Source organism: Rana temporaria, chromosome 5 (assembly GCF_905171775.1).
Source record: "Rana temporaria chromosome 5, aRanTem1.1, whole genome shotgun sequence".
NCBI classification, from domain to species: domain Eukaryota; kingdom Metazoa; phylum Chordata; class Amphibia; order Anura; family Ranidae; genus Rana; species Rana temporaria.
In genome coordinates, this window is record NC_053493.1 from 210,832,981 (window position 1) to 210,857,531 (window position 24,551).

The window sequence follows — 24,551 nt, forward strand, 5'->3', positions numbered from 1 at the left end:
TTGCTCCTGAGCTTAGTAAATAAGCAAAAGCTCAGATGACTTCCATCATCCAATCATGTGCAAGCAAAAATGCCTTTTTTTTTCATATTGGGTATACAGTACTTTGCACAATTAAGGTTTACCTCATTTACTAAGCTCTGGAGCAACTGCACTTGCAGAGTGCAACTGCACATTGCCTTTAGTAAATCACCGCCATTATATTCCAAAAAACACACTTTTCAAAACAATACACATTAAAATGTACATTAAAACCAACAATTCCCCCATGGTCATTACTGTATACCCAACAGAATCATTCTATGTATCAGTCCCACCCTACAGGAAAAGTCACCTATTTACAAGAAAATGTCAAAACAATGTTATATACGGTAATCACTCTACATTTAGAAGGAAAATTTAATTATTCTGTGATTCACTTGATGATACTTTACTTCCTCGTCGAAATTCCGCGTCGGGTATGCAAATTAGCACTTATGGAGATCCACGAAGCGGTCTCCGTAAGTTGTTAGTTTGCAAACACAAAATTAGGGCTACTTTTACAAAGTGTAAAGTTAGTACATCATGTAAAAGTAGACCCTTCTTTCCCGCGACCCTGTCAAATTTTTTTTTTACGTTTTTTTTTTCCCGCCGCATCTCTTTTTTTTCCCGACGCAACTTTTTTTACCCGGCGCGATTCACAAAACTCGGCGTAACGTAACTTCGCGCAAAGCACGTCGGGAAAATCGCGTCGGGAGCATGCGCAGTACGTCCGGCGCAGGAGCGCGCCTAATTTAAATGGGACTCACCCCATTAGATTAGGCACGCCTTGCGCCGGACGGATTTAAGTTACACCGCTGAAAATTTCTAGGTAAGTGCTTTGTGGATCAGGCACTTAGGTAGAGATTTTGCGGCGGTGTAACTTAAATGGCAAAAGTTAAGTTACGGCCGGTTTTTGTGGATCAGGCCCAAAGTTCCATCCCAAATATATTTTGTATTGTAGTTTTAATGCTCAAACAGAGCTTGAGCAGTGAAAAGGTAGAACCCAGACTTCTTTTCCCTGACCCACCATGGGAAGTCTTCAAACACTGTTAAAAGCTGGAAGATAAATATTAGTAAGAAAAAAGTTTAATAAAACATTTTTAAATGTGCTGTGTTTTTATCCACTTTTAACTTATTTTATACATGTATGTTGAACTGGTTAAAGAGACCCCTAAAACTGGTTCACAAGGAACGAGATGACAATAGTTCCTTCGTTTACTATCATGCCTCCCTTGGGCACCCGCGGTGCCAAAGAGTCTAGGTCCCTTTGAGTGTCAGGAACTGGTGTTTTGATAAGGCGATCTCTGCTTTGGGGGAAAGTACTACCCCAAGACTGAAGGGCATGTAGGCTGTTATAAGCATTGCAAGGGGCTGCACACTCTCCATGCACTTGCTATGCCTGCATGGCAAGTGTGGAGGGCTAGTTAGTTCTCAGAGGAGTGGGCAGGGATATTCTCATTTTCTTTTAGTTTGTTTTGCATTAAAAAGGTGATAGTTAGCCTCCTAGTACTAAAATTGAGATAAAAAAAAATGTTTCAGCACCATGGACAGGGCACATGGGCAGATTCAGCTGCAGCATGGTTCCTTTAAAAGTGAGACTCAATGGCTTTGCTGAATTCATCACATGCGCATTCATACTATTTTAGATCTGGTGAATGTGACTATGGAATGTCAGGCAAATGCTGATTAATCTTACTTGAGTGAATAGAGGTAAATGATTAACTTGTCAAATTTCCTACTTCAATACCGGGCATTTTCACCTCCTACCTGCTTAGGCCAATTTTCAGCGCTGTAACATTTTGAATGATAATTGTGCGGTTGTGCGACGTTGTACCCAAATTACATTTTGATCATTCCCCCCCCCCCCACAAATAGAGCTTTCTTTTGGTGGTATTTGATCACCTCTGCAGTTTTTATTTTTTGCGCTATAAACAAAAAAAGGCCAACAATTTTGAAAAAAAACACAATATTTATTACTTTTTGCTATAATAAATATCCCAATTAGCTTAGGCCGAATTCTTCTACATATTTTTGGTAAAAAGAAAAAAAAATCCCAATAAGCGTATAGTGATTGGATTGTGCAAAAGTTATAGCGTCTAAAAAATAGGTTATTTATTTATGGCATTTTTATATATTTTTTTTTTTTACTAGTAAAAGTGGCAATCTGCAATTTTTATCAGGAGTGTCACATTGCTGCGGACACATCGGACACTTTTGACACTATTTTGGGACCATTGTATTTTTTTTTAGAGCGATCAGTGCTAAATGTGACTGCCAGGGAAGGGGTTAACACTAGGGGGCAATCAAGGGGTTAATTCTGTTACCTAGGGAGTGATTCTAACTGTAGGGGGAGGGGACTCACAAGGGGAGGAGACTGATTGGTGTTCCAAAATACTAGTAACACACAGATCGGTTTACACCCACAGATCCACGTCCCTGCTCTTTAATGAGCAATTGCGGGTGCCCCGCGGACATCATGGCCGTCGGGCACGTGCATCGGGTCCCAAGTGATGCGGCGAGTGCGCGTGCCCTCTATAATGCCGGGGAGCCGAGGACACCATATGGCGGCCCCAAGGAGGGTTCCCCCCGTTGTCATATTACAATGCCTCAGGTGGCAAGTGGTTAAATATAGACTCAACTCTTTTCAGCAGAAAAGTAGCTTTCAAAATTATCAGATCTAGCTGTCCATCAAGTTAACGGAAATCTTGATAAAACTCATAAACTCATGATAAAAAAGATCTGAGTGCCCTCAAGGTCTTTTCATGTTTTGTTTTTTTATAGGATATGCGTTTTTAAAGAGCTTAATGTTAAAGCTAAACCCTCGGCAAACAGCTTATCACACAGATCCAATACATACAGTTGCAAGAAAATGTATGTGAACCCTTTTGGAATGATATGGATTTCTGCACAAATTGGTCATAAAATGTGATCTGATCTTCTTCTAAGTCACAACAATAGACAATCACAGTCTGCTTAAACTAATAACACACAAAGAATTAAATGTTACCATGTTTTTATTGAACACATCATGTAAACATTCACAGTGCAGGTGGAAAAAGTATGTGAACCCTTGGATTTAATAACTGGTTGAACCTCCTTTGGCAGCAATAACTTCAACTAAAACGTTTCCTGTAGTTGCAGATCAGACGTGCACTACGGTCAGGAGTAATTCTTGACCATTCCTCTTTACAGAACTGTTTCAGTTCACCAATATTTTTGGGATGTCTGGTGTGAATCATTTTCTTGAGGTCATGCCACAGCATCTCAATCGGGTTGAGGTCAGGACTCTGACTGGGCCACTCCAGAAGGCGTATTTTCTTCTGTTTAAGCCATTCTGCTTTGGGTTGTTGTCCTGTTTCAACACCCATTTCTGTTGAGCTTCAGGTGCTGGACAGATGGCCTTAAGTTCTCCTGCAAAATGTCTTGATAAACTTGGGAATTTATTTTTCCTTCGATGGTAGCAATTTGTCCAGGCCCTGATGCAGCAAAGCAGTTCAAAACTATGATGCCCAACCACCATACTTCACAGTTGGGATGAGGTTTTGATGTTGGTGTGCTGTGCCTCTTTTTCTGCACATATAGTGTTGTGTGTTTCTTCCAAACAACTCAACTTTAGTTTCATCTGTCCACAGAATATTTTGCCAGTACTGCTGTGGAACATCCAGGTGCTCTTGTGCAAACTGTAAACGTGCAGCAATGTTTTTTTGGACAACAGTGGCTTCCTCTGTGGTATCCCAACATGAAATCCATTCTTGTTTAGTGTTTTACGTATCGTAGATTCGCTAACAGGGATGTTAGCATATGTCAGAGACTTTTGTAAGTATTTAGCTGACACTCTAGGATTCTTCTTCACCTCATTGAGCAGTCTGTGCTGTGCTCTTGCAGTCATCTTTACAGGACGGCCACTCCTAGGGAGAGTAGCAGCAGTGCTGAACTTTCTCCATTTATAGACAATTTGTCTTACCGTGGACTGATGAACAGCAAGGCTTTTGGAGATACTTTTATAACCCTTTCCAGCTTTATGCAAGTCAACAATTCTAAATCGTAGGTCTTCTGAGAGCTCTTTTGTGCGAGGCATCATTCACATAGCAATGCTTCTTGTGAAAAGCAAACCCAGAACTGGCAGCCAAACAGTTCCAGGAGGATTTAGAAGGATTTAGAATTTGAGACCAAAACTAAAATCTTTTCAGGATACTACTTAGGCACAAGTAATAGTTCTAGATGTTCCCTAAAGCATATTTTGACTTTTTGAGCTCAGGTCCACTTTAGGAAAGGTACAATCTATGTACCGATGAGAACTTTCTTTAGTGGCTAATCTACAAATCTCTGTATTTATTCATTAAATATCTAGTACATAAGTTGTGTATACAACAATTACGGGAGAACTTTTGTATATAGTTATATAAGAGCTGATAAAAGAAAAATTGTATTTTAAAGCAGATTTTGCTTTAATACTCACCTTCAGTATGGAGCTGCCCCTCTGCTGTACTTCTCTTTGGCCACTAGGTGTCCTTGGTCTTCCAATTTGAATGACAGTCAGCATCACTCAACTCATTTTTCCTGGGCCCAGTATGTCATGGACATGCTACTTGGGGCAACTGCATCGAATAGCCCATGCTTAAAGTTTTACTGCACTGTTACTCCTATGCGCAAGCGTAGAAGTTCCATTATCAGCTGCCATCCAATGACTAGAGAGAAACGATCCAGGACCCAGTAAAAGCATAGGGCAATATTGTGGTGGAATCAAATGGAAGTGTGCCATGCTGTGCATCCTTGCACACTATGGTGACAGCTCACCCCAATACAAGGGAATTTAGCTCTGCTTTAATATTGAAAAATGTATGGATATGCATCTAGAGAAGGGTAAGATCATTGCCCTTTTTATATTTCATGAAATATAGCTGGAAAAATATAGAGCTGAAAAGGAAATAAGCTTAGCAATTCCAACTCAGTGGAGTATGGCAGGTATGTAAAGAAGACAAAAATAAATGCTGCCAATATAATATCTGTGTAAATCACTTAGGGTCCAATCAACAACATTCCTGCTCACTAGGCAGCTTTGTTGATTGGAGCACCATGCATGGGGAGTGTCAGACTGCTGGAGCACTGGACCAATGTGCTCTTTGTGTGAGCAGCGGTCTGGCTCTCCAGTGTAATGCTAACACTGGCATATTTTACTGTAGTAAACATACACACACAAAAAGTTAGGCTTTAATTGGGCTTTGAGCACCTAAGTAGATGTAATTGGATTTTAGTGTTTTTCAAAAACCTAGGAAGTGGTACAATGCAATGATGGTACATAAATTACACTTGAATGATCAGAAATCAGTATCAATAATGTTGGGTTTCCAAACCCCCTCTAGTAGGCATAGTTAAAGTGGTATTAAACCCAAAAGCAAACGTGTTGTATTGCAGCTCATCAAATCTTAGATGTGATGGCTGCATTGATTTTCCTTTTTAGGCTTTCTTTATTTTACGTTCACCTGGTGACCTGGCCACTAAGGCCCCGTACACACGACCAGTTTCCTCGGCAGAATTCAGCTTCCGACCGAGTTTCTGGCTGAATTCTGCCGAGGAAACTGGTCGTGTGTACACTTTCGGCCGAGGAAGCCGACGAGGAGCTCGACGAGGAAATAGAGAACATGTTCTCTATTTCCTCGTTGTTCTATGGGAGCTCTCGGCCCGCCGAGCTCCTCGGCGGCTTCAGGGCTGAACTGGCCGAGGAACTCGATGTGTTTGGCACGTCGAGTTCCTCAGCCGTGTGTACGAGGCCTCAGTCTGTTATGTTTTAACAAAACAAGCTGTCCTGCAGATTTAGCAGTTGCAGGGTTGAAACAAATCATTTACGGGGTGCTTACAATAATCAGATTTTTATATATATATATATATATATATATATATATATATATATAAAACATTCATCCCAAAAAGAACAACACTGTTTCTGTAACTGCCTAAAAAAGTGTTAGCTGGAGTTCAGGTTCAACGTGTTAGTGTGTTTATTTATTAGTACATCTAACACTCCCCTCCCGCCAGCCTGACAATGCTGCTGTCCAAAGGTCTCTCTGTTGCTCGTCTATCCAGATTGCAGACTTTCTAAGATTACCAAGTGAAAACAGAGGGGAAGAAGACTAATGCAGCTACCACATCTAATGACTAGTAAACTGCAATATATAAGACATGTTTTCCTTGGGTTTAACACTGCTTAAAGCCTTGGTTAAGCTCTGAATTTCGAAGATATAAATTGCTTCCAAGTGTTGTTTATTATATTCTCTAATATGCTGTAAACATTCTACTAGCAATGTATATTTAAAGCAGAACTTCAGTAATTTTTTCATCTTTCCAGCTATTGAATCTTCTGCCCTTGTTGTTTTAACTTTGGATAGTAAAACATTTATTTTCTGCCATTTTCTTGTCTGGTAACAAGCCTAGGGTTATGACATCATGCACAGCTCTCTTTCTCAGCCTTGTGTGAGTTTGCCAGAAAGTAGGGGGGTGTGAATCATAAGAGGGCCAATGAGAGCTGCAGAGCTGGAGATGTGCTTTTGTGTGTCTGTGTAACTCCAGGAAGTGAACAGGCAGCAGCTTCAACTGCCCACAGTTAAAATGGATGCAGCCAGACTCAGTGGAGGGAGATTTCTGCAGCATATTTGGTAGTACAGAATCACAGTATATATAAAATAATATGCAAAGTGGTTGGAGGGAAGCTTCAGAATGGCAAAGATCTTTTTGTAACAGATTATGTGCGCATACTGCAGTTCCTCTTTAATTGGTCATTGTACATGTATTGAAAATATCAGATTATAAGTGCTTATGTAGAGGTTATCTTTATAACACAGTTAAAACAATATTAATTTGAGTCTATATATATGTGTCTGACCTGTGCCCCATTTTCCAGCACTGTTTTCGGTTTACTAAAAGATGTTCTCTTAATTGCTCGCTTTCACTTTTGAAGATACGGTCACAAAACCAACATATTTAGTGGCTATCAAGCCAAACACCTTTCAGCCAAAAATTTAAACAAACATTAATACCTCAAAAGACTTTCTCCACCTTTCTAACTCAGACATGATGGTAAACAAGTGGCAGCTACACATCAAAACCCAACGACAGCTGCAACATCTACTGCAAGAGAGGATTAGCACAACAAAAGGATATCGTCTCGGCATGAAAGACCAGATGTCAAACGCAACTCCTATAGCTTAGATATAAGGCCTATCATTCCAGGTCCTAAAAATCCACGACTGTAATTTTTTTCAAAAATAACACACTGGTAAAACGTCTACATAAAACATCTAGTTGCATACTTTTTTTATGCATGTACATTTGTTCAGTGCAAATAGGGAAAAAATGTATGGTTAGGTTGTTTTCATCTTTTAAATGATCAATCTTTTATTATGGGCCGTAGTAAACTTTACATTTATTTGATCATTCCCTCTAGCGTTCCCTAGTATTTTTTTTTTATAAATTCTTTATTTTACAAGTTTCACATTACAATTTTTACATTTTTTTACCATCTAATTGTACAACCAAATATATTACCATCTTATATTTTCCTATCTCCTTAATGTTTCATGAATTCAGTGTGAATTTTCTTTTTCTCTTTAACCTCCACCTCTTTTCTCAGTAATACCCCCCCCTTCCCTCCCCCAAAAAAAGGGGGGATGGGAAAGATTAAATTCCCTCCTCCTAACACCCATACATCCTCACTCTCTCCCCAACCTCCACCTTCTCCCTCATGTTTCTTCTCTTAACTCTTCCCTGTATTTTAAGTAGGGTGCCCATATCATCCGATACATCCCATCGTGATCATTCATTGCCATCGTAAGATTCTCCATTTGTTGAATCTCTACGATTCTCGCAAACCACTGTGCTCTGGATGGGGGGCTCTCCTTTTTCCACAAGACAGGGATGCATGTCCTCGTGGCTACAAGAAGGTGCATAAGCAATGCGTTTTTATATTTTTCCACTGATATAGGGATGTCAAGTATTAGAATGGCTGCTGATCTGTCTTCTAGGGAATTTCCTGATATTATTTTGATAATTTCTATAATCATTCTCCAAAACTCCTTAAAGCGGGGGTTCACCCAAAAAAATAATTCTAACATTACATTGAGCCGAGTTGTGATAATGACATTATGCTGACCTTTTAAAATGTTATTGCCGTACATACTGTTATATCTATATTTTCACCGCGGCTTCCGGGTATGTAATCTGCGGGACTGGGCGTTCCTATTCAAATGCTAATTGATTGACATGCTTCCGACCGGCGCATACAGCGCGCCACGAGTTGCCGAAAGAAGCCGGACTGCGAGTCGGCTCTATACGGCGCCTGCGCACCGACGTTCGGCTTCTTTCGGCAACTCGTGACGCGCTGTATGCGCCGGTCGGAAGCATGTCAATCAATTAGCATGTGAATAGGAACGCCCAGTCCCGCAGATTACATACCCGGAAGCCACGGTGCAAATATAGATTAAACGGTATGTACGGCAATAGAATTAAAAAGGTCAGCATATTGTCGTTATCACAACTCGGCTCAATGTAATGTTAGAACATTTTTTTTGGGTGAACCCCTGCTTTAATTTTCACGCAATCCCAGAAAATATGTAGTGACGTTCCCTAGTATTGTTACATTGTATATCTTGTTAAAAATATGTATTTACAGTACTTCCGTTGCTCCTCTGCTTCATCTAGTGACCATGATGTGGTATTTGACTAATGACCATAATGAAAGGACACTCTCAGAGGAGAAAACAGCCCTAAAGAATATTTATTTTTGAACAATTCACACAGAACAAATGTACAAGCAGATTCAATAGACAAATGGCTATATATTTTACATAGATATATATACCCCTCACATTTTTGGAAAAAAATGTATTATATCTTTTCATGTGACAACACTGAAAAAATTACACTTTTCTACAATGTAAAGGTAGTGAGTGTATTTTTTGTCCCCTCAAAATAACTCAACATACAGCCATTGATGTCTAAACTGCTGGCAACAAAAGTGAGTACCCCTCTAAGTGAAAATGTCCAAATTGGGTCAAAAGTGTCAATATTTTGTGTGGTTACCATTATTTTCCAGCACTGCCTTAACCCTTTTGGGCATGAAGTTCACCAGAGCTTCACAGGTTGCCACTTGAGTCCTCTTCCAATCCTCCATGACGACATCATGAAGCTGGTGGATGTCAGACCTTGCGCTCCTCCACCTTCCATTTGAGGATGCCCCACAGATGCTCATTAGGGTTTAGGTCTGGAGACATGCTTGGCCAGTCCATAACAATTACCCTCAGCTTCTTTAGCAAGGCAGAGGTCGTCTTGGAGGTGTGTTTGGGGTCGTTGTTGAAATACTGCCCTGCGGCTCAGTCTCCAAAGGGAGGGGATCATGGTCTGCTTCAGTATGTCACAGTACATGTTGGCATTCATGGTTCCCTCAATGAACTGTACCTCTCCAGTGCCGTCAGCACTCATGTAGCCCCAAACCATGACACTCCCACCACCATGCTTGACACACTTGTCTTTGTACTCAGTCCTCACCTAGTAGCCGCCACACAGGCTTGACACCATCTGAACCAAATACGTTTATCTTGGTCTCATCAGACCACAGGACATGGTTACAATAATCCTTAGTCCTTGTCCCTAATCTGCTTGTCTTCAGCAAACTGTTTTTAGGATTTCTTGTGCATCTTCTTCAGAAGAGGCTTCCTTCTAGGACAGCCATGCAGACCAATTTAATGCAGTGTGCGGGGTATGGTCTGAGCACTGACAGGCTGAACCCCCACCCCCTCAACCATGCTGCAGCTCAGTTTCAGGGTCTTGGCAATCTTCTTATACCCTAGGCCATCTTTATGGAGAGAAAAAAAAAAATTCAGATCCTGAGAGAGTTCTTTGCCATGAGGTGCCATGTTGAACTTCCAGTGACCAGTAAGAGAGTGGGAGCGATAACACCAAATTCAACATGCCTGCTTCCCATTCACACCTACGACCTTGTAACACTTGTAACAACGACATCAGGGAGGGAAAATGGCTAATTGGCCCAATTATATTTATATATTTTTTTAAACAGACCCTATGTGTGCATAACATAGGCAAACCAGCTTTGGCGTTAAACAAATGGAGTAATTGCCTCATATTTTTAATAAATGAGGGCTTTAGCATATCTTGGAAGGGTATTGTTATTATTTGCTCACCCCCTTTACAAAGAAATTGGAATACAGTCAAGGCAGATATTAAATGTCAACAGCTGAAGGTGAACAAGATAAAAAGAAGCCAATAGAAAGCAGGAATCTTATGTTGCCCAGAAGGGAGAAGTTTGCAGTTTCAGGTCATAAGTAAGCAAAGGCCATTGACATACGTAAAGGCAAAGGCTCTGCTATGGGCAAAGAGTGGGAAACACTAACATTTTCTGAGAGAGAAGTTTGTATGCAGCTAATTTGGTAAAACATTTTCAGTGATCACCATGATAAGTTGTCACCGTGTTCATTTGGTCGGGAACCATGTTGACTAGTTCCTGATTGTAGGTCTGAGACATTTACTGTAGCTGTCACAAAACTAGCTTGAATATTTTTCCTAATGATTTTACTATACACATAACATTTCTCTTAGAAAAATCTTTTGTCTGCTGATTCAGCTTTGAAAGCTTTGAATGGGCAACAGGCTACCATGCAGAACATCATATTGTAATTTTCAAAGGATTCCTATAGGGTTCTACTTATCTTTACTAAAGTAATGTCCATGCTTTATAAACCATTGATCCATATTAACTGCATAAATAATCTTTTAAATTACACATTAGCAGACTTTATCAATCTTGAAACATACTAATAAGCTTGCTGAAGCCTGATAATACCCATTTACAACTACAACCAGCAATACAGTTAGGATCTTTACTCCACACTCCCAGACTAGAACTAAGAGGTACATGTTGAGGACTTTAGGAGTAAGGCCCCGTACACACGTCCGAGGAACTCGACGGGCAAAACACATCGTTTTGCTCGTCGAGTTCATTGTGAAGCCGCCGAGGATCTCGGCGAGCCAAGTTTCCCCGTTGACTAACGAGGAAATAGAGAACATGTTCTCTATTTGGCCAGACGAGATCCTCGTTGGTTTCCTTGGCCGAAAGTGTACACATGACCGGGTTTCTCAGCAGAATACAGCTCCGATCGAGTTTCTGGCTGAATTCTGCCGAGAAACTCGGTCGTGTGTACGGGGCCTAAGACGCCTTTTTTTACACTGAGCCGCCACGGGCGTCGGTGGTAAAACAACGCTATTTTTAGCTGCGCTTCACTGTCGTTTTTGCTGCGTTTTTCGGCAGCTAGCAGGGCGCTTTTAACCCCTGCTAGCGACTGAAAAATGGTTAAAAGCACCCGCAAAGCACAGCTACAGCTGCTTTGTTTGGCTGCGCTGCCCATTGATTTCAATGGGCAGGGATGCTTTAGGAGCAGTGTATTTACTGCTCCTAATGCGCTGCAAAAAAGCTGCTGGCAGGACTTTTTCTGACGCCCTGCCAGCTGCACCGCTCCAGTGTGAAAGCCCAGATCTTTCAGGGTGCTTTGCAAGCGTTATTTTTAGAGCTATAGCGCCTGCAAAGCGTCTCAGTGTGAAAGGGGTCTATTTTACCATCCAATTATGTGCAAGCAAAAAATGCTCTTTTTTATTTTCCTTGCATGTCCCCCTCAGATTTACAGTGACTGCACTTGAAAGTGCACTTGTAGTGCAAAGTGGATTTGCCTTTCGTAAATAACCCCCAAAGTGTCATTTTGACAGTCAGGAGTCACTTCAGCGGTTACTGTGAAAAATATCTAAATTATGTAAACTGTGGGGGAGATTTACTAAAACTGGTGCGCACAGAATTTGGTACAGCTGTGCATAGTAACCAATCAGCTCCTAACTTCAGCTTGTTCAATTAAGCTTTGACAATAAAACCTAATTAAAGCTGGTTGGTTACCATGCACAGCTTCACCAGATTCTGTGTGCGCCAGCTTTAGTAAATCTCCCCCAGTGTTCCCAGGCAGCATTGAAAAAGATCTACCAATATTAATTTTACGTTATATTTACGTTTTCACATAATATCAGTTGAAGCAACCTTACAAGTAAAGTTTCTATATAAAAAAAGAAAAACTTTTTGCCTATATTTAATTTTGAAATAAGTAAACTTTGCTATGGACCAACAATATTATAATATAGTAGTCATAAATGGGAGAATTTTTTGAATAATTTGCAATTTTTATCTATAGTAACACAAGTTGTTTTAAAACTATCACTGGTGAAACCATAAAAAGAATATTTATTTCATTTTGCTATGCCTTTTTGGATCTACATTGCATAAGAAATAAAATATTTTTTGTAAGACAGCACTGTCAAAAGAAAGACTTATTATCCTGGAAAAAAAAATTTTTTTACTTTTTTTCCATAACTAAGACAAAGCATTTGCCAAATCAATAGTCCCGTAGCTGAGATGATAAAATGACTCTGGTCCATTAGGAATATACAAGTGTTGGAGATGTAATGGTTAAGGGAATCAGGGAAGCTTTTCGAAGGTTGGTAAATGCTTTGTGATTGATTGCTGAATATGACATTCTATAGCATAACATTTTAATGTATATAGGGTCAGGTAATCTTTAGAATAACATTTATATGTTAAAGGGTTAGTCAGTAAAGTGTTTATAATATTTTAGTCAAAGCATGATTGCTGGGTGAGCCCCAGCTTGTCAAATGTTTTGGATTCTCCAACTGCATTATCTTCCTACTCCAATTTCTGACATCTTTCATGCCCACCATGGAGTTTTGGGTGTCCCTGTTTATCACTGTTACAAGATCTCTTCTTGTATTCGCAATAATTTTACCTAAAAGGTAAAAATCCAATATGAAAACTTGGAACCTTTAATAATGGCCAAAGAAGGTGTGCAGATTTAGGAACGGAAGTAAAGGTGTCTTACTAACTGAGACCCCAAGATGTATATGAAGAGTATTTTCTAGCCTGGTTAACTCTAGCGTCTACCAAAACCCGAATTCTCAATTTTGAGTGGACTGGCCCTTTAAATAAAACCTGTGTTTAGGACCTAGATGCAAGACTATAATTTGGTCATACAAAAGGTATGTCAAAGTTATGCATTGGATTTTACATCAGCAATACATTAAATCAATACTAATTCAATCCATGTAGCCAAAACAAAAATTTAAACAAAACTTATTTAAAGTTGAAAACCCCTGTGTTGCCAGCTATAACACTATAAGGTGTTTCACCTCACCTCTAACCACATTTTTTAAATATTGCAATAAAGTGTAATGCTAAAAAATGTAAACGCTCATATACAATATATGAACAACTAACAACACAGTCCTAAACCCGATAGTGCTCTATATGTGGATTATGCTTTCAAATTCTTCTTGTGAATACTGCTGCCAGGAGGTAAAAAACTGGCTCACCGCCAATACAATAAAAATGGGCTCATCTGTGTCCTCTACTGGCTATTAATCTCCCAGGATAAACAAGGGTAGTGGTGAGCTGGCTGACTGATTGGTTTTAAAATGATTTTTGATTGCCTTTCTTGTGTTTTATATAAGTGGGGGATAAATTAGGAAGTTTTATATAGAGAGCACTATGTTGTTGCCCTTTTATCATATTTAATATATGGAGGATGCCGGACAAAGTCTGAGGGGATCAGAGCTTAATAGCCAGTGGAGGACCCAGATGAGCCTATTTTTATTGTATTAGAGGTGAGCAGGTTTTTCACCTGGTTGAAAGAATAATTCACATACAGCGCACCTCGGGTGAAGGACTGTGGTGTTCATTTTGAATATTTTTATTTTATAGTTGTTCACAATTTCCTATGGACTTATACATTTTGGGGCAGATCCACAAAGAGAGTACGCTGGCGTATCTACTGATACGCCGGCGTACTTTCAAATTACCCGCGTTGTATCGTTGTTTTGAATCCTTAAAACAAGATACGACGGCATCTGGGTTAGATCCGACAGGTGTACGTCTTCGTACGCCTTCGGATCTAAGATGCAATTCTTCGGCATCCGCTGGGTGGCGTTCACGTCGTTTTCCGCGTCGGGTATGCAAATAAGCTCTTTCCGACGATCCACGAACGTATGAGCGGCCGGCGCATTTTTTAACGGCATCTCTAGTCGACTTTTTCCGGCGTATAGCTAAAGCTGGTATTTCGTTGCGTATAGTTAGACCTGCCATGTTAAGTATGGCCGTCGTTTTTTTGCGTAAGTCCTCCGTGAATCGGGATGGACGTAATTCACGTCTATGTTAAAAAAAATGACGTCCTTGCGACGTCATTTAGCGCAATGCACGGTGAGAAATTTAGGAACGGCGCATGCGCAGTTCATTCGGCGCGGGGACGCACTTCATTTAAATGAAACACGCCCCCTAATCACCAATTTGAATTACGCGCCATTACGCCGCCAGAGATAGACTACGCTGCCGTAACTTACGGCGCAAATTCTTTCAGGATTTGAACCGAGGACAAGGGAGTCACGGCGGCGTAGCGTATCTCTGATACGCTGCGCGGGTGCAGATCTCTGTGGATCTGCCCCATTGTATTTGAGCTAGTTTACATTTTATAGTGGAGTGCTTCACTTTATTACATTATATAATAAACCAAATCTGGTTAGAAAACACAACTTTTCCACTGCTGTTATTTACTCACAGACCATCAGAGACTTGAAACGTAACTGTTCAGTACTTACTCAAAGTATTCTGCCGCTGGAGTGACCTTGGAAGTGTCATTGAAAGAAGAGTAGCCTGAGCCATTGAAATCATATTTTGTCTCAGAACAGTTGGGACTATTCCATGAATTGTTGCAGTGAATCCATGGAAGCTCTGATGTAAATGAGGAGAAAAGATAATACAAAGCCCAAGCAATGATCACGTTGTAAAAAAATCCCACATATAATGATATCAGAATGACTGTAAAGCCAACACCTGCAAAACAAAGACAAAAGGTAATTTTTGGGGAAATATAATCATCAATCAATCTTCAGACATTTTTTTCTACAGTCAATAAACTCCCCATCAGGTTATCCTATGTGTCCATGCACACATAGGCTGTTATCAGCAGTTTTAGGCTGGAGTGTGTTTTTTCAGCCTTAAAAATGCTCTAATGTCAAAAAAACGCTGATAAGAATGCCAACAAACGCTAAAAAAAAATGATAAAAAAACGCTTACGCGGAAAAAGCTATTGCAAAAAACACTTTGAAAACTTTGAAAGACTCACTACAAAGCTGGTGTTTTTCTATATTATTTTAACGTCCAGTGTGCATGAGGCTTAAAAATCGTGACTTCATCAAAAATGAAAAAACTGCACTGTTCATTTAAACCATAACATATTTTACAGCAGCAGCTATCCTGTGAGACACACACAGTACTATATCATGTGAAGCGGCGTGCTGACGTCACTGTGTATGCAATTCTCAGAAGGACATGCTGCTGTGTTTGAGACTGCTGGCTTTTTATATATGTGTGTTCCTCAGCATTTGATGCAATGATATTTTACAATAAATACAATACAACAAGGATTTTATGCCATGGCAAGTTTTATTACATTTACATGGGGAGTGTCTATGATCGAGTACCCATAAGAGGTGGATTTCCATTTCATTTCCTGGGAAGGACAAAAGCCTTGGCTGGGTTATGAGCCGCAAGCGAGATTGACCTTCTGTAATAGGAGGTTAACACGTTTTGTTAAGCAGGCATTTTATATGGTGGAGGTCTACATCCAGGATCACACAATTTTGGTGACAGATGGTGCACATATGGACTGTCACTCTATGGAATTTTCTTTCACAATTTTTACATTTCTTAATATTTAATTTTGTCACGTTAAGCTTAGTTTTATTTTAAAAAAATATGAAAATTTGGAATGCTGCAATTGTTCTAGTGTAAACCAACCAATTTAGAAAAAATGTAATGTGTTTTTCTTTTTTTTATAATCCATTGCATCTAAAGTCACCAGACTTTTCAACGTGCATTTGGTAGGACTGTATCCCAGAGTTTCAATTATGAAGGCTTTTTACACAATGAATTTGGGTTTAGATTTCATTACCATTAAAAATAAAGAAATATTGATAGTCTTATGCCGCATACACACGATCCGACACCGATCGTGCGTGGGCGCCATCTAGGGTGACCATGTGTCCCGGATTGCCCAGGACAGTCCCGCATTTTGCAGGTCTGCCCCGGGCACCTTCATTCCAGGACAATACAGTGTCCCGGAATGAAACTGACACAGCCACCCCCCAAGCCAAACTAATGCCCCCAAAAAAGGCCACCACATCACCACTTTACTCACTGACAGTACTTGTCCTGGCTGGGAATGCCTGGAGGAGCACAGTCCCCGCCCCCTGCTTCTGATTGGAGAAATCATAAATCTCACGTCTTGTGTCCAATCATTGTGCTGTGATTCGTTACAGCACAAGCTGATTTTTGGGAAGGGGGGTGGGTGTCCCTGAATGGTAGTTTGGAAATGTGGTCACCCTAGCGCCATCTGACTTTTTTCCATCGGTGTTTAGAAATAGAACATGTTTTTTTTTTCGATGTAAAATAAAACGGTCGGAAATTTCTATCGTCTGTGTGCAACTCCGACGGAGAAAAAACCCACGCATGCTCAGAATTAAGTCGATGCATGCTCGGAAGCATTGAACTTTATTTTTCTCGGCTCGTCGTAGTGTTTTACGTCACCGCGTTTTGGACAGTCGGAATTTAGTCTGACAGTGTGTATGCAAGACTGATGGAAGTCAGCTTCATTGTAATTCCGACAGAAAATTCCATCGGAAATTCCGATCGTGTGTACGCAGCATTAGGGGTGAGTAGGGATGAATTTTATGTTCAGGTCTACCATGGGTTTCAGGCAAACCCAGTCTGTTTGAGATTATCAGTCCCAGTGATAATGCAGGAATTTGCCTGCCCTAATTTTACTGTAACATGATTGCACTGCAAGGTCATTTGAACTTAGGTCAGCTGATGTAAAAGACCTAATAATGGAGGCTTTGTCATGTGCTAGCCCTCTCACTACAGGATGGGGGGGGGGGGGCACAGAGCAGCCAGAGTGTCATTGTATTAGAAGCTGCTGTATGGAAAGGACAAAGCTGACAAATTGCTGATGAAAAGATTAGAGTCAGTTAAAAACTGTACTTTAATTCTCATTGCTAGTTTTTTTGATAATCAACACTTTTGCTCCTTTTTTGCTATTAATATTGTTGGCTCGTTTGTCTTTAATAGAATTTTGTGGTTGAATTAAAGTTATTGGTCACTTTTAGCTGCTGTCCTGTCCATAACAAAAAGGCAAGAACAGTGTGCACCTAAATCTCATTACATTGGATCACTTACATTCAATGCACTTCCCTATCCCCAGAAATAAAATAAAAGTTAGGTATACAACAGTTGGGTCTATTATCTCTGAATAAAACTGTCCTATATCTGGACAATTTTTCACTGCTGTATCCTCTGCAGTATATAATTTCTTGGCCCTAATATTGCTATGTAAAATTATCCTGCTGCTGGCAAATTGTACACTGCTTTATCCTCTGCAGTATCTTATTTCTTGTTGTAAAATCCTACCCGTGTTTTTTGTCTTTAGCATATTTGGCCCCAAAATTTTCATTTAAAATTGTCTTGCTGGTGGCAATTTTTACACTGCTGCAACATCTTTGGTCACTTTTTTTAATGAGAGCTTTAAGGAAACTTCTTGGATCCCTCTAGCGATGTACAATATTCTGATAGTGTCTTAAATTTAAAGTTAAAGTAAAGGAAAAAAAAATCTATAACATAACATAACTTACCTGCACTGTACAATGGAATTGCACAGAGCTTCCCCAAAGTTCCTCTTCTTAGGTCCTCCGCTTGCACTCCTGGCTACTCCTCTCTGTCCTGTACCCCCATGGGAAGCCTCATGCGTGCTCGCTCCCGAGCCCCGCTGCTGTGTCCATTATTTTTTTTTTTTCATATTTAAATCTTTTATTTTATTTTTATTTTTTTAGGTATGCTGTGTCCATTTATAACAGACAGTGGGACTTGGCCCTGACTCCAGGCTCTCTCGTCACTGGCTTTGATTAACAGCACTGGGAGTCAATGTCTCCCAGTGTCCCAGCAAAGCCAGTGAGATACAAAGGGGTGGGGAGAAAAAAACTGCAGATGTACACAGCACTGGATTGTATGAGGGCTCATTTAAGTATAAGTGGGGGTAAAGAGCCAAATTCAATGCCTAAACTTTTTTTTACATTAATGCAAGGAATGCATTAAAGAGGAAGTAAACCTGGCTTTTTTTTTGTTCTTTTTTCTTACCTGCAAAGTAAAGGCATAATGTGCTAGTATGTACTAGCACATTATGTGACACTTACCTGCAAACGAAGCCCTCGTCATCCCCATCTTCACCTGTCTTCCTTCCGGGTCACCGGACTCCGACTGTGTGAACTGCACAACGTCACTACAGCACATGCACGTAGGAGCCACCAGTCACAGCACAAGCTTTTGAAGAAACAGTACGGGCACCATTCCTTTGGCGCAGTATATAGTGAATATCTCCTAAACGGTGCACATTTAGGAAATATTTATAGTACCTATAGGCAAGCCTTATTCTAGGCTTACCTATAGGTTCAAAGAATACAGGAAAGTTTACTTCCTCTTTAAGGTAACAAATGTTTAGGCTTTAAAACCACTTCAATTCCTAAAGTCTGATAATTTTTAGAAAGGTAAGTGACAATTTTCTTTATTTTTAAATAAAGGCCGCTTGGAGGGGCTCCCGACCATCTGGCACTGTGATTGGCTGCCTGGTGCTCATGTCATTGGGAGCCTGTCCTACCAACTTTAGTTGACAGTGAGCTGTCAGTGACAGCTCAGTCAAAGTCCTGGAGACACCAATGGCACAACAGAACAAGGCAGCAACACATATATGAGGTAGCTGGGCATTAAGGCCCAACCGCCTTGCTACTGTATGTATGTATACAGCTTTTAGAAAAGAGGCTAATCGACTTTGTTTGGGGTCAAAATTGGACATGCGGACTACATATTTACCTCTGGTCTGCCTAAAACCTAGAGTATATAAAGCCAAAACTTTTTTCTTGTGTTGGATAGACTGGGGGAAAATGAAAAACCCTGTCTTTAAGAGATTTTGTTATGCTTCCTGTTCTTTAGCCACAACAGAATGTGAGAGGTAATCTCTCCAAACAGAGGGCCATCTCCTCTTATAGGTATTGCCCCTATTAGAAGATTTCTCTCCTATTCAGGTTCTGATTTAAACATTTTCCCTTGCATTCAGTTTCAGTGACAATGGTGATCAGAACGAATAGAGAGAGTGAATCTAATCAGTGGGGAAACAGAAATAAAAACCTGACAGGGCTCTAACCATTCCCCATACCTAAATGTAGATAACCTTTGAATTATAAATTCTCCTTAAAAAGACACCTAATTGGCAGCCATCATACCAATTCCCAAAATTTGCTCACTAATATTTATTATTGTACAAAGGATGGAAACGTCAACTCTATATGGATCATCTCTCCTTATGCATTACCTTTTCTTATATAGAATGTGCAGTCAGCTGTGCGGTGATTGGGTGGCGTGTATGTGGAAGTGGATTTGCCAGTGCCAACATTTAATCACTCCATTGTGCAATTAGCCTTATAAATAAATGCTATGGCGTGAAATACATCAAGGCTGTAGGTGTTCTAAAGGCGATTGGGGGCAAAGTCTCCAGGTGGGAGGAGTACTTGTGTAGTTATATATGTCATTCATTTATAGAACTTTACTCTTTTTCTTTTAATCCTTCACAAGGAAGTGAGTAGAGGATATTGGAGGACTCTAAAAACACTGATTACGTACCCTTATATAGTAATATTCCTTCCATTATTAAATGGACAAACATGACCCATAGCTCAACCTAAAAGAATGTCCATTGCACTCAACTTAGCTCTTTTTTAAGTATTGTTTACTATTCAATAAATTGGTAGGACTTCCCCCTATTTTAGTGAGCAAGTCAGGAGTGGTGAAACGCATCAAGGAAGGCTGGTTTTGGGTGGAGATATCGCTGTATGCAGTACATTTATTGATTATTAAAAATACTGCAAGAAGAGCTAAGTGGAGTGCGGCTGACATTCTTTTATGTTCTCAATGGAGAGTAGGGACGGACTACTATGGCCGGCAACTGGGTTGTCCCTATACAAGAGAGGCAGGTTTTGAGTGGAGCCATGGATTTGTATGTGCCTCTGCCATAACTCAACATGTTTCACTACTACAGTGGCTTCATCAGTAGTGACCAATATAAAAGTGCAAAAACAAAGATATAGAGCACTCCATAATGTGTGAAACAAATAAACTTCCCAAATGCTTCCTTGTATTTATACCAACTCATGTCAACAACCATTGGTTGTAAATTGTATCTGTTTACTCCCAGAGGATGTTTTCATTGCCAAATGTTTCCTGGTATTTATACCAACCCATGTCAACAACCATTGGTTGTAAATTGTATCTGTTTACTCCCAGAGGATGTTTACATTGGGATATGTACTTTCAACCTTTTTTCTAATTTGTTCAATATCATTTACAAAGCAGGTTGGGGGGGTGGGATATTCACCTTGTTGAACTTCATTGGTTTCCAGTAGAAGCATGTCTATAACATGCTATCATTCCGGACACCAATAGGCACTTTTTACTTAACAATTCTCCTTTTTATTTTGCCAGAACCAAATACAAAATACATTTATTATAAAAGGTGTCCAACCATGAGGATAAAAGCAGAAATTCTGTATTGTAATATATTATATATATATTTTTTTAAAAGTGTATTTTGTGCGTGTACTCGAGAGAGGAGCTGGACTGCAGGAGTTGGGAGTAGGCAGGCCTCCCCCAGAGGCAATCTGCCACCTTTCTCCATGCCCCGGGTGGCAATGGTGGGTGTGTGAGGGTGTCCTCCCACACAGCCCGCCCTACCTGCTCCGCTTTGAAGCACAACGGGGCAGAGGGACTCCCTATAAGGGAGTGAGAGGATCTAGCCCGCTCAACCAGCCCCGTTAGTCCTTCGCCTCTCTTTTTAGAGACCGCGTGGTCAAAGTGCGTGCATGTTAACCAAATTTTGAGTATGTGTAAGTGTGGTGGTTTTTGTGGGAGGGGGGTGGGCGTACTAAGCGCAGGCTTACCTCGCATAGCACACCCACCGGGCTGAGACCACCAAACTCAATTCACATGTAGCTGAGACCGGGATCCGAACCCCTAGCTGCAGAGGTGAATGGCTTGTCAGCGCAGTGCCAATCGCGTTGAGCCACCGCAGCTCCCCGTAATATATTATATTTAATACTTGTATTGGCAGTGATATGTAAATAGTTGGATTACCTAAAGCATGTAATAGGTAAGTGAAGTTTTACCTTTGAATATAGGGCATATCTTCCACACTCCAGCAGCTCCCTCTCGATTAAACTGTCCAATAGCCAACTCCATATAGAAAAGAGGCATGCCAGCAATAATCATGAAAAACAAATATGGTACCAAGAAAGCACCTAAAAATATAAGACATGGGACCTTCAATTGGGTATTACAAGTTGCATGTTTGTTTTAAAGATTACGTAAAATAACACAAATACGTACATATATTTGCTCAAGTGTTTTATAATAATCACAAGTAAGGATTGAAGGATTGCCAGCTTCTCACTCCCAGTATCTCAACATAGTTCATTGTTCTTAGACAGAGACAAATATCTCTACTTAAAAACAGTATTGATTCTGCCATGCTATTGCTTGTTTAAAAATAAAATAGAGAAATAAAATACTTTCTAGAACATAAGGACTATGTTCTGGGTGCTAACATCTCTCAAACACCAAGCATGTGATGGATTGTAGGAAGCAAGACTCTCAGTGCTGGCCTTTAATGGTAAAAAACAACATTGAAGTGAATGACACTCCCATGTTAGTGCAAGGTCTTCTGTCAGGCTTTTATTGCTGCCTTCATGATGACTAGTGACTACTATGGCCTAGATAGGAAAAAAATATATTTAGACATGAGCAGCAAAAACATGGCAGACCATTTTCTAACCCTTTTTTTGCTGTACACAGAAAGGGCTTTTATCGCTGTCTGTGACACAATTGAAAAGGACACAGCCAGGATAAAAACCCTTACAGAGGTTCTAACCCTTTCTCTTATATACTTATACCTTTAGACTGGACAGCCATTTCAAATAATGCAATGGAATATGTAGTTGGTTGTTGTAAAACACACACCAGGATAGGTTTTGTTGGATACATTTGCAAATACATGTACAGCCACACTGCTGCATCAAGGCACCTCTGCAAAAAATGGTCCCCAACTCTAAACTATCTGAGCTCTTATAATGGGGCATACTGCTAGCATTACTGCATAAATAAATGTCTCATCATGACAGGTTTTGGTACTTAGAGCTATAGAGGAGTTTTTTTTTTTGGCAGGCGTATAAGAGGGGAGAAGGCAGACGTAGGACTTCACCAATGGATTCTGTTGGTTAGAAGGTGACACAGTAGTCTGAAGATTTTAATTTGTGTCACACTGCTCAAAATAAATATATATAATGGCTGCTGGTGCAACAGAATTACAACTATTTTTGCAGATACATTTATTCATATATACTTCTTGCTATGTCATTATTTGTTGTATGAATTATAATAACTTACCTCCCCCATTTTTGTAACACAGGTATGGAAACCTCCAAACATTAGCTAAGTCCACTGCAAACCCAATAACAGAAAGAAGGAAATCGATCTTCTTACTCCAGGTCTCTCTCTCTTCATTTTCCGTATTGGTCTGGGATGGATTAACCAGTGTTGAGTTAGTGAACTGGACTCCATTTTGTTCCTTTACAAGTATAAGTTCAACATCTTTAGGTCCCATTGCATTGGTTTCTTTAGCAGGTGCAACCACTGAAGACATTTGTCCCACTGGTGGTCTAGCTTTAATCATGAGATTCTGTTGCAGTTATCCAGTGGTGTTGGAAGAGTCCACAAATTGAATACTGCGAAAAAGGAAAATGCAATACATACAATACAAATTACCAGGTTAATTCTGAACGTCATAAAAAAAAAAAAATGACACCATTTTTACAGGGAAAGGAAATACAATAATATTACAAAAAATAAAAACAAGACACAGAAAGCAATGGTTTACACAAGCCATGAACTTGAAGGGCCATTGACTTTTAGATGTAAAAAAAAAAAAAAATCATCATGCATGTTTATGATTTTTGGATACTCAGTGGAATTACTTGTTTAGTTGATCATATGTCACATCGAATAATTCCAATTAATTCAAGTAAATTGCATTTTTTTAATCCATTAACCTATTTGTAAAACAATATATAGGATTAGACAGGAAAGTTGTAAAGAATGTACCCTTATAATTTTAGCATCATCCCAGTAACTCCTTAAATTTGCATATCAATGTATTTCTTGATTAGTTTTGTATGTATCATTAGATATATTTATCCTGTAGCTGTATCTGTTCAACTAGATATCTGTTAAACCTCAGCTCTGCACACATTCACTCATTTGTCATTACCAAATCTTATACATAGATAGATGGCTTATAGTAAATGGTATTGTTGGACTGCATTCCCTATATATGTTTCCACATCAGACCAAGCTTGCATAGTTTAAAAACATTGTACAGCATATTGACCTAAAGTAGTCAAATGCTTAGAGTAGACATTTGCCAATAAAAAAAATGCATCAGATTACCACAGTCCAGCTGAAAAGTGACACCTGGAAAGCAATCAAGAGCAAAAGTCAAAACATTTCTTCCATTTTCCATAAAGCATTTACAGATTTCAAGCTAATATTGATTGGATTTTGCCACTATACTGAAGCGCCGGAAGAACTCCCATAGCCATAACTCAACATTGTAATGAGTCAAGGCTATGGGAGTTCTTCCATCTCTGTTGTGAATAGATATAATATGAGTTTTTAGTATTTCAGATTAATTGTGAAATTGATGAAGGGTAATATTGCCCAAAACTGTTGTTCTCAATTCTGTGTAACATGGAATTTTGAATAAAAAGAAGCAGAAAAACTGGTACTCTATCCCCTTTATCCGTTGGATATACAGAGAGCAGTATGTGAAGTCTGGTGAATGTTGAAGCACGGACATTAAACAATTGCAGTACATGCGGCTCACCTAATGAATATTATATATATATATATATATATATATATATATATATATATATATATATATATTTATTCAGAAATGAAAAAAGGTAGAAAGCCTATATTACCCCTGAAATGTTAGCCTGCATATTATAGCCTGCGCATTTTATAAATATGCTTTTTGAGTAAGAGGTCAGACAACAATGTCAAGCTCAGTTTTGACTTAGTTTTGGCATATCCTAAGCTTGAGGTGTCATTTGTATATACCATTACTTAAGCTCACTTGGCACCACTTTTACACTAGCTATGCTGCTGTGAATTTTGCAATTCGAGCTGTGTTGCCCAGAGCACTTAGCACCACAACACACACACACCAACAGTTCTAGCAAATTATATATATGCCACACTGACAGCC

General features: G+C 39.7%; 1 protein-coding gene across 1 annotated transcript in view; it reads right to left on the reverse strand.

Moving 5' to 3' along the window:
* SLC6A3 (solute carrier family 6 member 3) overlaps positions 1 to 23,001 on the reverse strand; it is an 87,224-nt gene extending 64,223 nt beyond the window's left edge. The window contains exons 1-3 of the mRNA XM_040353528.1: positions 22,670 to 23,001; positions 21,394 to 21,525; positions 14,728 to 14,962 (exon numbers count right to left, since the gene is read on the reverse strand). Of these exons, the coding sequence (XP_040209462.1) occupies positions 14,728 to 14,962; positions 21,394 to 21,525; positions 22,670 to 22,955 (653 nt within the window). The 5' untranslated portion in view covers positions 22,956 to 23,001. The remainder of the gene's footprint in view (positions 1 to 14,727; positions 14,963 to 21,393; positions 21,526 to 22,669) is intronic.
* Positions 23,002 to 24,551: the final 1,550 nt, after the last annotated feature.